Genomic DNA, 16686 nt, shown 5'->3' on the forward strand with positions numbered 1-16686 from the left:
TTTTGGTTTGTTTTAAAGATTTTATGTATTTGACAGAGTGAGAGAGGGAACACAAGCAGGGGGAGTGGGAGAGGGAGAAGCAGGCTTCCCTCCAGGCAGAGAGCCCGATGCAGGGCTCGATCCCAGCACCCTGGGATCATGACCTGAGCCTAAGGCAGACACTTAATGACTGAGTCACCTAGGCGCCCCTTGTTTTGTTCTTTTTAGGTAGGCCCCACAACCAGCATGGACCCCAACTCAGGGCTTGAACTCACAACCCTGAGGTCAAGGCCTGAGCCGAGCTCAAGTATCAGACACTTACCCAACAGAGCCACCCAGTTGCCCCCAAAGCGATGTCTTGAATGATCAGTACTTGGGGCTTTTAACTGTTTGTCCTCAGGACTGTAGTAAGTCAAATTTCACTTTGCTCTTCATTTTGCTGGGTTTCCTGGAATAGGGGGGTTCGAAAGCAAGCGGAAAGCAAGTTGAAAGTGGAATTCCTGGGAAGTAGTACAGTGAATTAGCAGCTCCACACAGCACGTAACAGCACATGTCAGATAGGAGGAAGTTAAAAGAAGGCAGGTCTTCATATTTTTTTTTTAAGATTTTATTTATTTACTTGACAGAGACAGAGAGATCACAAGTAGTCAGAGAGGCAGGCAGAGAGAGAGGAGGAAGCAGGCTCCCTGCTGAGCAGAGGATCCCAGGACCCTGAGATCATGACCCAAACAAAGGCAGAGGCTTTAACCCACTGAGTCACCCAGGCGCCCCGGGACTTCATATTTTAAAGCCTTGGATTTCCAGCTGCAAAGAGAGATGCCATCTCACAGCAGGGCTGAAGCATCAAAAACCAAACCTGATGATACCTTCGCCTGACAGAGCCCAGGGGCACAGGGAGGTCCTTGGGATGGGGTGGGCCGGCGACCGGCTGGAATGGCACGTGTTCAAGGACAAGTTGGCCTCTCAGTCTTCCTGCCTCATTGAGTCAAGTGCAGCATGTTCTGGGAGGACGGGTGTGTGTCGCTGTGAGCTGCCGGGGGTTCTCCATGCACCTGAAGCTGTTACACGGAGTCCAAAACCAGGAACTTAGATCTTACTGCACAAACTTGAACAAATGTCCCCAATTTACCCATACCCCAAACAACGGAGTCAGAACAAAACCGGAGATGGGCAAGTCTGTTATGCTTGTGACCTTGGTGTCAGCCAGACACGGGGCTTTCTCAGGAGACATGGGGAGGTTTCTAAGAAGCCTGCAGAAGCAGCTAAGGGAATGAGGCTGCAGAGACCACAGCCAGTCTGCAGTGCCCACCCCACACTGGGAAAGCCTGGCTGCCACCAGCACCTGCTAGTCGCTAAAATAACGGACAAAAAGGCCAATTAGACCTCACAATCCAAACAGGTGATCCAGTGATATCTGAGAATCTCTGACATCAGTAGAGCATAGGGAAATTATATATATATATATATATATATATATATATATATTTTTTTTTTTTTTTTTTTTTTAAGATTTTATTTATTTGAGAGAGAATGAAAGAGTAGAAGCAAGTGGAGATGTAGGGAGGGGTGAAGCGGAGGGAGTGGGACAAGGAGACTCCACGCTGAGCTTGGAGCCCGATGCAGGGCTTGATCTCATGATCCTGAACCCATGACCTGAGCCTAAATCAAGCGTCAGCTGCTTAACTGGCTGAGCCACCCAGGCGCCCCGAGAATATATGTTAAAGTTATAAATCAATGTTGTTGCCCAAGATACCACAAACTGCGTTTCCTGCCTAGGCCAGAATAAAAGGTAGGATTCCGAGCCTTCTGCCGATGCTAACTTTTCTCAACTGCAAAACAGGACTAATTCCATTCTGATTACTGAGAGAGACAGACCCAAAGAACTAATAACAACTCGTTTTTGAACTGGGGTTCAGCACCCCGTGCTCATGGCATCGCAGGCCAAACCCTTGAGCACGTTATCTGGTTTTTCATGTTTATACTGTTTTAAACCCACAGCCTAACAGTCTCTTTCAGACTTCCTGTCTATCCCTACATCCTTTCTTTTTCTTTTCCTGGGTCATTTGAAATTCATACCCATTGTTTTCATTCGGAGACTTTGATATTCACTTTGCAGGGGTGGGGGATGGAGGGGTGGATAATTGATATGGTTAACATGGGTTGGGTTTTTTTAACTTTTTTTTTTTTTTTTTTTTTTTTTTTGAGCACGGAATCAAGTCCTGACTTCCAGGAACTCTGTAAAAGGGAAAATAGGAACATTTTTAGAATCAGATCGACAAAAGATCTACTATAATTGGTTTTCCATACATCTTTTGCATTGTTTTTGGTGACCCACGGAAAGAACAAGCTACCCTAGAGACAACCCTAAACTCTCAAAAAATACCTCAAATCTCTTGCTTGGCTGGAACAGGAAATACTTTTACACAGTAAATAGTAAACATATGGAGCCTTTAGCCCCGAGAACTTACGCAAGCTGCATACACAAATCGCTGAAAGAGATTTAGGTATTACTCACGCATGAAAAGAAGACATAACAATTTTGGCAAAAATTTAAAAGTCTGGCAGTATTTTTTTTTTTAAAGATTTTATTTATTCATTTGACACAGAGAGATCACAAGTAGGCAGAGAGGCAGGCAGAGAGAGAGAGAGGAGGAAGCAGGCTCCCTGAGGAGCAGAGAACCCGATGCGGGACTCGATCCCAGGACCCTGAGATCATGACCAGAGCCGAAGGCAGTGGCTTAACCCACTGAGCCACCCAGGCGCCCAAAAGTCTGGCAGTATTGATGAGGAGGTGGGGCAAAGGAAATGCTATGCATGGTTTGTACAGTTTTGTTCAACAGAAATTTGGAAAAGAAGTTGATAATATGTTATAAAGTTAAAAGCCGCATATCTTGGGGCTCCTGGGTGAGTCTGTGGGTTAAGCGGCCGACTCTTGATTTCCGGCTCAGGTCATGATCTCAGGGTTTGAGATCGAGCCCCAAGTAGGGCTCCCTGCTCAGCAGGGATTCTGCTTGAGATTCTCTCTCTCCCTCTACCCCTTTCCCTGCTCACACACACACACTCTCTCTCCCTAAAATAAATAAATCTTTAAAGAAAAAAAAAGTCACATATCTTGTGACCTGTTCCACACATGTATTCCCTAGAGAAACCCTCCCAGATTCACTTCAGAAGACATATGATTAAATGTTCCCGGGGCACCTGGGTGGCTCAGTAGGTTAAGCCTCTACCTTTCCATCAGATCATGATCTCAGGGTCCTGGGATTGAGCCCTGCCATGGCAGGCTCTCTGCTCAGCAGGGAGCCTGCTTCTCCTTCTCCTTCTACTCCTGTTTGTTCTCTCTCTCAAATAAATAAAGAAAATATTTAAAAAAGAAGTTCTAAGAGGGAGTGTTCGTAATAGCAAAAAACTGAAACCAATCCAAATATCCACCAGCAGGAAAAGACCTAAATTATAGTATATTCACGAAATGGAAACATGAACGAATACAAATAAACTTCTCTACATGCAGATATATAGATGCATCTTGGAAAGATTCGTCTTTTTCCCACATGTTGGTGGGAAAAAAGCATTCACAGAATAATCACATAAAATACTACTTTTATACAATTCAAAAATATACAAAGCTAAAATAATATGTTCTTTCATGAATCCATACATATGTGATAGAACTAATTTAAAAATCAAGGGAATGATTAATACAAGAGGTAGAATCTTGATTTCCTCTGGGAGCAAATAAGCCGTAAGGGTGGGATTGGGAAGGAAATACAAGTAGCTTCCATAGTCTTGGTCATGATTTAATTTTTAAATTGGATGGGGTTCACTGATGTTATTCTTCATAACTTACATGTATATTACAAATAATCCTTTTAATACCTAATGTCTTTCAAAATGAAAGTACCTACTTCCCTAATCTTCTAGGTAGACTTGATAGAAAACAACTTCCATGCTTTCCCTGAAAATGTCATTTTTTAAAAAAGATTTTATTTATATTCTGACAGAGTGAGAGACAGCGAGAGAGGGAACACAGGCTGGAGTAGGGAGAGGGAGAAGCAGGCTTTCTGGCAAGCAGGGAGCCCGATGTGGGGCTCGATGTGGGACTTGATCCCAAGACCCTGGGATCATGACCTGAACCAAAAGCAGACTCTTAACAACTGAGCCACCCAGGCACTGAAAATGTAGTTTGTTCCCAATAATCAGATAAAACTGGGCAAGATGGATCATTGGTCTTATCAGGGATACCTTATTAAGAAAAGATAAACTTTTTAATTTCAAAGTAATAAATGCTCATTATAGAAAATGGAGAAAACCAGAAAAAGATACAAAGGAAAAAACTTTACATCATCTGTAGTTCCATAATTTACATATAATCAGTTATTATTTATTGGTTTTTTTTTAGTTTTTTAAATATGTAAAACTAGAATGAATAATAGCATTTAAGAATATATTTTGGGGGGTGCCTGGGTGGCTCAGTGGGTTAAGTCTCTGCCTTCGGCTTGGGTCATGATCTCAGGGTCCTGGGATCAAGCCCTGCATCGGGCTCTCTGCTCAGCAGGGAGCCTGCTTCCTCCCTCTCTCTGCCTGCCTCTCTGCCTATTTGTGATCTCTCTCTCTCTGTCAAATAAATAAGTAAAATCTTTAAAATATATATATATATGTATATTTATATTTCTATTCAGAATCCTTTTATGTTATATGTATATGGTATATTCATAGTCTAATGTTGAGTTTTAAGTTCTATTATACAAGTTATCCATATAAATGATAACTTAAATTTTAGCAGTTCTCTCACAGGAAACTTTAAGAAATAGGAGAAGGGCAATCATTTGTCAAGTTTGTCAAATATTCTCCACTATAATTTTTGGCTTCTAAATCAATTACACATATTTGTATGAAGTGGAATTTTTCTTTTAATGACCTGCCTTCTTAAATTCTGATTTTAATATAAAAATACATTTTTCTGAAAGATTTTTTAAAGGGTTTTATATTATTTCTAAATTTTTGAAAGCAGGAGAAAATTTCTCTGGATAATTCATTATTTTTTTTAAATATTTTATTTATTTGTGTGTGAGAGAGAAAAAGCAGGGGAAGGGGCAGAGGGAGAGACAGAGGGCTCCACTGTGCATGGAGCCCAAGGTGGGGGCTCCATCCCAGGACCCTGAGATCATGACCTAAGCCGAAGTCACAGACTTAACTGATTGAGCCACTTAGGTGCCCCAATAATTCATAATTTTAAAGGCAACTTCCCCATTCCTGACCATACATATAAAAAGGGTAATAACATAGTGGGTGCCTGGGTGGCTCAGTTGGTTAAGCAACTGCCTTCAGCTCTGGTCATGATCCCAGAGTCCCAGGATCGAGTCCCTCATTGGGCTCCAGCTCCATGGGGAATCTGCTTCTCCCTTTGACCTTCTCCCCTCTCAGACTTTCTCTCACTGTTTGTCTCTCTCTCAAATGGATAAATAAAATCTTAAAAAAAAAATTAATAACATGGTCCCCAATTTTTTTTTTCTGGTGTGTATTTGTGTATTATAAAAACTTTATTCCTTTAAGGGCAGCTGGGTGGCTCAGTCAGTTAAGCATAGTTTTGGCATGACTCTTGGTTTTGGCTCATGACCTGATCTCAGGGTTGTAGGACTGAGCCCCACATCCAGCTCCACGTTCAACAAGGAATCTGCTTGGGAATCTCTCTCCCTCTCCCTCTGCTGGTCCCCAATTTCTCTCTGAAGTAAATAAATAGAATCTTTTTTTACCTTTATTCCTTTAAAACCTCCTCAACCTACCATCTGCTCAACTGTTGAGATAATACACAGCATCAGAGGCACAAAATATTTTAATGCATTTTTACAGGTAGTTTTACAGGTATTTTATCATCAATTTTAATGATTAAATTACAAAATCTTGTAAATAAGAGCTGAGATATTTTTTTATATCCCTTCCCCACTGGGTTCCTAAAGTAGATTCTGATTCAGGAGGACTTCGGGGGGGCCCTGGACATTTCTACAAGTGACCCCGAAGCCCAGCCAGGCATGAGAGCTACTGATTGAAGCTTAAGGACATTACAAACAAACAAAAACTCTCTTTTGAAAGCAGACTTCCTGTTAGTCTGGAGAGGCCGATCAATATTCCATTCCTTTTTTTTTTTTTTTTTTAAGATTTATTCATTGGGGACAGAGAAAGAGAGAGGGTGGGAGAGGGGCAGAGGGAAAGGGAGAGAGAGAAAGCCAAGCGGACTCCACAGACTCCGCGATGAGTGTGGAGCCAGATCCCAGGACCCTGAGATCATGGCCGGAGGAGAAATCAAGAGTCAGACGTTCAAGCCACTCAGCTACCTAGGCATCCCCTGTTTGTCCATCCTGAGACACACTGACAGCTTGGGTGCTGCCCCTGGCACCCTGTCCAGAGTAGTTCAGCAAGTGATAAATGAAGAACCTCCACTTCTCTTGGGCAGCACAGCACATTTTCCTCACTCAAGAAAATACTAATGCTTCAAGGGCCCATGGGTACGTGGAAGTCTGCAGTGAACACGAAGGAAATTTGGGCCAAAGAAACTTGGGAGATAGCCTTAAAAAATGATTCCATGGCTTTTTTCTCTTTTGGCCAGCTCACCCTGGACTGTCTATGAGTATCTACCACTAATAACCATTTGGTTTGCTACTAGTGGCTTTACAAAGAAGTCCGATGGCTGGGAGAGAAGAAAATAGTAACTGTGAGCTCACAGCAATTTCTGCAGGTTTGTAGAACCTGTAGAATTTGTAGAACTCGTAGAATTTCTACGAGTTTGTAGCACTGTCTGCGAGCTAGCTCATACAGGGAAATAGCTTTAAAATAACAATCAGGTTAGGGGACAATTGCCGAATCGCCAACCAGGTGTTGGGATTAATTAGGAAAAAGCCGGCCATTTTCATTTAACCTCTTGAAAAGGTTTTGTCTTCCCTTGACCACAAAAGAAAACACGACTACAGGACGCATTACTCTTTGAATGTTCCATAAGTTATGAATATAACAACCACGACAACAGAACTTGTGTTGAGATTAAATTTTAAGGAGCTTTAAAAATATGTTTAGTTCTTTTCATCTGAAATTGTCTAGATTACCTTCAGAGAGGCTTTTCAACAGTTTGCTTACTGGAAAGAGTTGAGAAGCTTTATAAGGCCCAGGTTACCAGGGTGATTTGGTTTTTACATTTCCTTGAAAAGAGAGCGAAGGAGAGAAGAAATGAAGCAACAGCCGTAAACACTTGTCCGCCGACAAGGGCTGGAAGGACAGAGGTTTTGTGGAGAAACAGCAGGTGGATCTCACTCTAGAGGTCAGATTTGTTTGTTCGGTGTATCTTGGAGAAGTAGGTACGTTCACATGGACCTCCCACAAGTCTCCTTAGCAGCCAAACAAGTCCAGTGGCCCTTAGCCAACTAACCCACGGAGAACTTTGAAGTCAACCGGAAGCTACCCATGAAACCTCATACAAAGTCCTGTAACAGGAAGCCACACAAATAGAAAAGAAAACGCACCTGATTAAATGTAAGGACAGTAAGAGCCTCTGAGTTACGTAATAGTATGTAACAAAAAGAGATAAGTACATGCAGAGCAGTCCTTGAATCTGAGTCCAGTTTAGAAATCTATGTGCTTGGTTCATATTTCTGAAGGACTGAGAATTCTACAAAGCAAAAATTCTCCTAGAAAAGAGGCAGCATAACTGTGTCCATGGGATTAGATGGAAGGTTTCCAAGAAATAAAATCCGAGGCAGTAGTGTCTCCTCTCCTATACTCTTCTGGGCAAAATGAGCAGTGGTGGGTGTTTCCGGTGGGCAGATTAGGCTGGAGTTGGTATCCTATCAGGATAAGAAAGAGTCAATGCTCTTTCCAAAGCCTCTGCCTTTAAACTGTTGCCCCCCTGATCTTTTCTGCCAGACTAAAGACAGGATGGCCTCCTGAGAAGGGTCTCGAAGAGTGCAGGACCGAAACCAAAACTAAGGCTCTCCCCTCTAGGGTGCTGGTCATTAACTGGGCACGCTGGAATAGGAAGTCTTCCTGTGCCTCATTCTCCTGGGCTTTTCCAGGAGAGGACTGAAAATGTTCATCTCTAAGGTTCTTTCCAGATCTGAACTTCTGGCTCAAAGAAAAGGGGAGACAGGTGCCAACAGGAGAGGAGGTGTTTCTGACCTAGAATCACCGGTACAGATTTTTAAATGGGGGAGGGGGCATATAACTCACCTAAAAACAGAGATTTCCTGCTGACCTAACCAGTGCCTTGAGCCCAAGACTCCCTCTCAGGAGAATGGCTTCTTGTCCTCCCTGCAAGCCTCTCCAAGTGACCCAGAAGAGCGGTAAAGACCTTTATCAGGGAGCGCAGGAGGCAGGTCCCAGAAAACCGTGTCCCAGTATCAGGGACGTTAGGCAGGCTCCTAGGCAGACTGCGGCTCCTCCCCAGGCACAAACCACCTCAAAACCGACTCAGGACTGTGCTGGATAATTTTGCAATGGTTTGTTTAAACAACAAACCAACCTGATTCCCACACTTGCGCTTCTCTTTCACTGCCAGCGAAGTCGAGCCCTGACCTGTCTCTGCCAAATCCTCCGGGACAGCCTCCAGACTGCAACGTCCGGCACCTCGGTACCTCCTAAATGGTGGGAAGGGAGAGGAGGGACGCACGTCTGCACCCCCTTTTTTTGGACCCAGTTCAGAGGCTGTTTAGACATGGAGAGGATGCAGCAGGCAGTCTTGGTACCCCAAACCTGCCAGAGCAGTGTTTGGCTCTGAAGTAAGGAAATACAAGAGACTTTGAAGCTGGTCGTGCAGGGGGCTCCCGGCAGTAGCTACGCCACCGTGTCCAGACCACGCAAGGCCAGCGACCAGCCGCAGTGACTGGAAACTGGATTCTTGGCTTCGGGATAATGGGGGGGGGGGGGGCGGAACGGGGCGGGCGGGATGGCAGAGGAGGTGGCAGATTGCAGAGTGACTCACACAAGCCCTCCAGGGGACATTTCTCCTGATGCTCTATTCCCGGTCCCAGCACGGGCGGGCGGACCCGACATCTCTGCGGACGCTGTCGCCAGCTCTGTCAGAGGCAGAGATGGGAAGCGCCGCTCCAGCTCCCCAACTTTAAGAAGTAACTTCCGTCCTTTGGGTCGTTTCTACGGAGGAGGGGTGGGGAGCACCTGCCCTCCTGGGCTAGAAACCACTTGAGAGGCAGAAGGGCGCGCGGACCGGTGAGACGTGTCCCCACCCCCGCGACCTGTCGGGGCTGTCCCCGCGCAGCTCCCTCTCCCGCAGTGGGGCGGGGGGGGGGGCGGGATTTGAAGGCGATTTTCAAAATCGCCGCCGCGCTTCTTCCCCTCCCGCGTAGTCCCCAGAGCCTCGGGGTCAGGAGGGCGCGCCGCGTCATCTTCCTCCCGCCGCCGCCCCGGGCCCGGGCCCCGGGGAAAGTTGCCGTGAGAACCGCCCCGCACCGCCCCCAGTCCCGGGCAGGCCCGGAGGCCCGGAGACGCGCGGCTCGGCCGGGGGACCCTCGGGAGGCTCGGCCGGGGACTCGCGCGACCGTGCGCCCGCGGGAGGGGCGGCCCCGCGCCCGCGATCTCCGTCCCCGGCCGCCGCCGCGCTCACCGCAGCCGCTGCTTGCCTCCCCGCAGCCGCGCCGGGACCATGTCGGCGGAGACCTCGAGCGGCCCCACGCAGGACCAGGTGGAGATCCTGGAGTACAACTTCAACAAGGTCAACAAGCACCCGGACCCCACCACGCTGTGCCTCATCGCGGCCGAGGCCGGCCTCTCCGAGGAGGAGACCCAGGTGAGCCCGGCGCGCTCCGCACGCCCTTTCCCCGACCCTGGCCTGCGGGGCCGCCTCGCGCACGCAGGGGTGCCGCTCGCCCTTCTCCGACCTGCCGTCGCTACCGGCCGCACCCCGGGGGGAGCCCGGTCGCCGCCGCGCTCCCCCCGCCGCATCCCGGCGATCCGGCTCCGCGCGCCCCGTCCGCGCCCCCAGCCCCAGCCCAGGACCGTTCAGAATCCTCCCGACCACCCTTCTCCGCGCTTCGCTGCGCTGCGCTCCCCCGCCGGCCGGGAGGAGCGCGCCTTCCCTGCTCCGGCTCGGGAGCTGCGGCCCCGGTCCACTCTCGCCTGGCTTCCTCCTCCTCCCGCAGCTCAATTTCTCCCCAGGGCGGTGAGCAAAACCTTCCGAAGAGGTGACTTGTGCGCCCTCGGAGGCCCCCGCTCTCAAATCTGTTCTCGAGAGGCGCGAAAGGTCTTGAGCGATCGGCTGTAAATTCGGTCCTCGCGTTGGCAAACGAGGAAACTGAGGCCAAGAGGGAGAGAGTTGCCAGGATAGCAAGGGTCTTTCCACCGTATCACGCACGGCTTCCCCTTAGCGGCAGAGCTAAGATTGTATATAGTCAGGGAGATTTCATATTTTAAAAAATTCCCGGGCTCTAAGATGTAGTCTTTTTCTGGAGTTTTCCAAGAAGCAAAGCATCTGACATTACAACTGAAGGGAGTGGAAGCAGATGTCCCATTAAGTGCGCTGATTCATTTATCTATTTTTAAGAGTTCCTATGCTATTCGGAATATTGTTTAGAGAATGCAACACTGCCCATGATTATTAACCTCTAGGTGCAATGTTGGCTCCTTCCGCTGACTTAAAACAAAAAAAACCCAAAAAACCAAAAAAACCCACAACTCTATCCAGAGTTTTTCTAACTTCTATTTTCCCCCTGGTGATGGAAAGACAATTAGTTATGCATGATAACACTACTTGGAACTGCCCTAGCATCTCTCCCAGGGGAGCCCAAAGCACTTCCACCATTGTAGTCTCAGCTCTAAAGCAGAGACGGTCTTATTTTTCCCATTTTATAGACCAGAGCATCAGGCATTTTGACCTCTTCTCACCTTGAGCCATACTCAGCTGAGCCTTAAAAGCTTGTAAGGGTGCTCCAGGATAGTCTAGAACCAAGACCCTGGATCCCAAGCCTAAAATGATTTTTACTAATTAAGCCAGATGCACTTTGGAGAATTTGCCCACAGAAAATCCTCGCATTCCTAGGTCAAATAGAAAGTCAAGCATATCCCTTTTTAGCAAAAGGGACGGTGGGAACAGCTGTCGGACTACCCAGAACCAGAACTTAATGGAAGGTGATTTAATATAACCCAAGTCCTGCAGTTCATATTTCTTGGAACCCCCGGAGGGTGTAGCTTGCTGAAGCTTTCTCACTTAAAAACCCCACACTATATTTAGAAAAGAGGAGTGATCAGAGAGATAATAATGTGTCTTTTAAAAAGGCTGTAGATTTATTGTGGGCGCAGTTCCAGCTAGGGGTCTAAGCTGCTCTCAGCCTCTGTTACTCCCACGGTAAATCACCGTCACCAGTGAGGCAGAATAATTACGTCGCCCTCTGTGATGGCTGATCCCTGCCAGGTCCTGTGCCAGGCGCCCTCTGTGTACTAAGTCATCTGTGTGTCACAACAAGGCTCTGCGGTAGGTAGCATTAGCCCAGCTGGACAAATAAAAGAACCAAGGCACAGAAAGGTTGGATAACTGGCCCAAGGCCACAACTAGGAAGTATCAGAGCTGGGATTTGAACCGTGGCAGTCTGGGTCACAGTCCAGACTCCTCTAGCTCCCTTGCTGTCTTCACAGAGAGAAAGAATGGGACTGACTAGGGGATGGAGGCGAGGACCAAACCTTCCATTTCTTTCTTTTTTTTTTTTTTTTAAGATTTTATTTATTTATTTGACAGGCAGAGATCACAAGTAGGAAGAGAGGCAGGCAGAGAGAGAGAGGAAGGGAAGCAGGCTCCTTGCCAAGCAGAAAGCCCGATGCGGGGCTCGATCCCAGGGCCCCGGGACCATGACCCAAGCTGAAGGCAGAGGCTTTAACCCACTGAGCCATCCAGGTGCCCTGAACATTTCATTTCTGGTGTATTTTTTCCTGGAAAAAAAAAATCCGTAGATTACATGGATTTTCCATGTATTAGATGGGGAAAAAAATCTATGTATTACATGACAGACATCCCGGCTATGTTCAATCTTTTCTTGACCGTCACCTTCTATGAAAGAACTGAAATGAAATCAGGTGAGGGGCAGGAAGAAAGAAAGGGTGCCTAATTCTTTTTGTGATTGAAGTCTACCAAGTCAGACTTCTGACAGCAGGTTCACCTGCCCCCCCTCCACCACACGACAGCCACTCTCCATTGCCCGCCCCCCCCCCGCCACCATCCTCAAGTGAACAAATGATAGATGTAACCCTGAAATGAGTGGGTGTAGGGGTGAGTCAGCCTCAGAGCAGGGCCCCTGGCTTCCTTTTCCTGCCACAGGGCCAACACCTTCTTCCTCTCTGGGGCTGCCACAGCTCTCCTTGGCCCTCTGCCTTCCTGTATGGACCCGCAGGGGAGCATCAGAGAGCCCAGAGCTCAGAAGGAGGCAACATTTAGCACCCCTTACTTGCTTTTGGTCCCATTTTCCAATTTCCCATCCTTTCCACCCAAACTCTTTTGCAGCTCGCTCCATCCCCAAGTGCATGGCTTGGTAAGAATGGTTTCTTCTTTAATCATCTCAAACAACATATATTTATTTTAGAGAGGGGGAAGGGCAGCAGGAGAGAGGGAGAGAGAGAGAATCTTAAGCAGGTGTCATGCCCAGTGAGGAGCCCAATGTGGGGCTTGATCTCACAACCCTGAGATCATGACCTGAACTGAAGAGTTGGACGCTTACCTAACTGAGCCACCCAGGCACCCCTCAAACAACATTTATATATTTTTAAAGTGTCTTCTGGAGATATAATGCCCAATGGTGAACTTTCAGGCATAAATAAAATTCTGTTACATTGTAGCAGGTTTTGCTGGGATTCTAAATAACTCCGTGAAGGCCAGGGCCACGGGGCCTACATATAAGCTGTTTCTGGTGTCAGCATGTCCCTGTTTCTAGTGTCAGCATGTCCCTGTTTCTAGTCTTTATCTCTGTTGCCCCTTTCCACAGGGAGAGATCCCCAAAGCTAAAATAATATTTTATTTTATTTTTTATGCCTGATCCCTCACCCCTACTAGAATCGGAGTCATATTCCAATTCAAATAAGCATGAGATGCTCGTTTGACACAATGAACTAGAGCTGATTCATATTGCTGGTACTTTGGCAGGGGAAGGAGAGATTAGAAGTTTGAAACATTCTCTGACATGATGACATTGATGACCTCTTCGTAACTGTCCCACTATAGGACAGTGCTCTCTGCTATTGAGGGGACACCTGCAGGAACCAAGAGGGAGATGAAGGGAGCTCTAATGTTAATAACTTTTTAAATTGCCTTTGCTGGGATCCTAGAATGGGTGTTTTTTTTTTTTTCTTCTCATGGCAGTAATAAGATACCTCCTCCATTTAAAAGATAAACCTTACAGAATCCCAACCCCTGTGTCTTTTATTATTTTGAAGTCAGTGTTAGAAGGGGCTGGGAAAGGTCTTTTATCAGTCCCTGGGGAGGTCAGGAAGACCTGGCATTTTCTATGATCACAAATTCAAGCCCAGTGTAGCTGGCCTTGGTTCTTAGGGAGGTTCCCAGTATCTTTATCTCCTCTTAATGCCCTGGGACTATTCCCAGAACTCCGTGGTTTTAGTTGTTGGACGTTTTATCAGTGGAATAAAGACCTCTAGAGGTCTCCCCCTGAAATGAACAAAATGTTAGTTACTAGAGAAAAGGACAGGAACAATGTTATTTTGCCTCCATCCCTCCCCACCGCGGTGTCTAATTATCATCTGTTCACTCAGAGTAAATAAATCTCCGTCAATGGGGTGAGGTAATGAGGCATTCATTTATGAGCCAGTGAGGGATGAATGTCTTTCCCAGGGGATGACTGAAACAAGGAAGAAACGAATAAAGCCAGGTGGAAAGTTCGTATTGATATGAGGGAGATGTGATAAGACTCACCTCTGGAGGGAAAAGGAAGCAAGCGAGGTGTTTGATGGTTTTTGTTGGACAGCAACTCGTTTGCCAAATTATTACATACCCAGCTGATTTAAAATATGTATCTTGAGAAAATTGTTACGCTTTTCTTGAACCTCGTGCCGTCCCCCAGCACCGGGGTTCGCTTTGTTAGGCATGTGGACGCCAATTTTCCAGTTCACAAATATGGTCCTCGCCGAAGTTATTTTTGGAAACTGTCCATTAATATTCATTACTAGTATAGAGATATGGGTGGCTCTTCTGAATAAGGCCAGCTCATTTTGCCTAAAATGAATCCTGACAGAAAATGAGGCTTTCCTCCTCCAAGTTTTAATTAGTCAGTCTTGAAAACGTCACCATGTATTCAGCGGTAGTAACGGGAAATCTTATTGAATCAGACCTTGTCGCCCCAAAACCCCCCCAGAGCTACCTCATTAGTGAAACCGGCGCCATGCAGCTCTCAAATATTCACATCTCACAAAAGAGACCATGGATTTAGGGAAGGCCCCAAGATGCGATGCTTCTGGACAGGGTCCTTGCCTTTTACCGTGCTGCTAAGGGGTGGGGGTTTTCTGTGCACAGGGGACCGGGAGACCCAGGCTGGCGAATAGGCTGGGATGTAGATCAGGTTGGCCGGGAGGAAACTGGGTTTTTAAAAAAACAATGTCGAGGAGGGACTAGTGAGGAAACAGAATCAGCAGACACTGATCCTCATGGGAGCCGATGAGTCAGAGGGCCCTATGGGAAGTCAGACCTCAGGCTTTATTCTCCTGTTTCCCAGCCTTTCATGCATCATGGCAAACACTGGGAATGATGATATTTCATGTCACACTGGGACAAACAGGCAAGTTGCTTGGGTAGGTGACCACTGGGGACTCTGCAGTCCGGGGCCTTCCCACAGGAATCTCTACGGTGATCAGTTGTCTGTGAGAACTTGAGGAAGCAGCCCTTGTGCTAGCAATAAAGGATGCGATCAGTGATGATAAAGTGAAAACCGTCTCTGCTTTCGTGGATCTTATATTCTAGAAGGAAATGTAGACTAAAAGCAAGTGAGTAAACATAGTAATTACAAATGGTAAAAGTTCTGTGAAGGTAGCAAAGTATTAAAATAGAGAATAAGGAGATGGTTGGAGAACCTGCTTTAGGTTCTCACAAAGTGGTTAGGGAAGACTTCATTGAGAAAGTTCTTTTTAAGCTGAGGCCTGAGAATGAGAGAGAGATCATCAGATAAAGAATGAAGACAGAACATGCTAAGCATAGGAAATAGCATGTACAAATGTCCTGGGGCAGGGAAGGTAAGTGTCACAGTGAGAAAAACCATCCCCGCGGACACATTCCTTTCCAGTTGGGCCACAGAGGCTACCTTTTAGAAAAGGAAGGGATGTTCAGTTTGCCAGTATGTGACAGGTAATTTTGCACATTTCCTTCCTCCAGAAATGGTTTAAGCAGCGTCTGGCTCAGTGGCGGCGATCGGAAGGCCTGCCTTCAGAGTGCAGATCCGTGACAGACTGAGGAGATGGTGGGCACTGGCAGCTGCCCTCCATGAAGACCATCCGCCATTTCTCTCCTCGGCTTAACCCAGCTTTTTGGTTTTTCAGTGTAGTGCTGTGTGTTCCATTGTTAGCTGTCCTGCTATTTAACACAACATTGTATTTTTTTAATGTACATAACCAGAAAAGAAAGTAACCCTAGGCAAATCCATGTAGCTTCTGTGTAAAGCAGTGGCTTGGCTGGGAAGCGGTGAGGCTTGCATTTCCTTTTAGTTCTTGATAATAGATGGTGTGAAAATCATCTAAGTTTGCTTTTTACCATCACGTCTCAGTACCAATTTATTTTTACCATCCATTTCAGAGTAGGCAAGGCCTCTGTTGAAAACATAACATGAGGAAAACAACTTAGGGAAGTAGAGTCAGAAGGAAATGCTTCCTCCCTCATGTTAAGTTTATGAAAGAACCCAGTCAGGCTGGGAGTCAAAAACTCCAACTGGCAGAAGACCAAGTGACAGGAAAAAGATCCACAGAAGTCTTCGATTTACCTTATTTAAATTTATTTGTTAAATTTATTTTACTAAACAAAGTGAACCGCTTTTTGTCTCTGAAATATTCTAAATAAAAACTTTTTTGGTTGAAAATGTACTGGGTCCTCTGCAGGTTTTTAACTGAATAATCCACGCATCAAAGAAAAACAGAATAGCTCCAATGTAAGAGCAGACAAAAGAGCTGTCATTTTTCAAGTCCTTGCTACTCAAAGTGTGGTCCCTACCGGCATCCTCAGCGCTAGCTACAAGCTTCTGAGAAAGGCAGACCTCAGACTCCCATCCAGACCGACTGAATCAGCATCTGCAGTTTTAACAAGGTCCCCAAGGGTTTTACAGGCACATGGAAGTGTGAGCAGCACTGGTGTCTCACAGATCCTACAGGAAGTTTGCACCCATTTTCTATTATAGCACATTATTTTTTTTAAAGATTTTATTTATTTATATTTTTTTAATAATTTTTTTTGGTAACATATAATTTATTATTAGCCCCAGGGGTACAGGTCTGTGAATCACCAGGTTTACACACTTCACAGCACTCACCATAGCACATACCCTCCCCAATGTCCATCACCCCACCACCCCTTCCCTACCCTCCTCCCCCCGGCCACCCTCAGTTTGTTTTGTGACATTAAGAGTCTCTTATGGTTTGTCTAAAGATTTTATTTATTTGTTTGACAGACAAAGATGACAAGCAGGGAGAGAGGCAGGCAGAGAGAAAGAGGGGAAAGCAGGATCCCGGGTGAGCAGAGAG

The 16686-nt window shown here is 46.3% G+C and overlaps 1 protein-coding gene and 1 long non-coding RNA gene across 7 annotated transcripts in view; one reads left to right on the forward strand and one right to left on the reverse strand.

Annotated features, from left to right (window-relative positions):
• The window catches only part of HOPX (HOP homeobox), a 30569-nt gene extending 14537 nt beyond the window's left edge, over positions 1–16032 (forward strand). For 3 of the 6 annotated variants that reach the window (XM_082728628.1, XM_082728632.1, XM_082728627.1), the window contains 2 exons: positions 9607–9763; positions 15332–16032. In XM_082728628.1, coding sequence (XP_082584754.1) covers positions 9620–9763; positions 15332–15409 — 222 coding nt within the window. In that variant the 5' untranslated portion in view covers positions 9607–9619 and the 3' untranslated portion in view covers positions 15410–16032. Of the gene's footprint in view, positions 1–7398; positions 8591–8896; positions 9187–9307; positions 9409–9606; positions 9764–15331 lie in introns of those variants that run through there. The other 3 variants (XM_082728630.1, XM_082728629.1, XM_082728631.1) reach the window with 3 other exon arrangements.
• LOC309863623 lies at positions 571–8560 on the reverse strand. The gene is made up of 2 exons (XR_014311153.1): positions 8191–8560; positions 571–1037 (listed from the first exon to the last, which is right to left on the reverse strand). It is a non-coding gene; the product is annotated as an uncharacterized lncRNA (long non-coding RNA).
• Positions 16033–16686: the final 654 nt, after the last annotated feature.

This window comes from Mustela nivalis (genome assembly GCF_964662115.1).
Source record: "Mustela nivalis genome assembly, chromosome: 4".
In the NCBI taxonomy this organism is placed as follows: Eukaryota; Metazoa; Chordata; class Mammalia; order Carnivora; family Mustelidae; genus Mustela; species Mustela nivalis.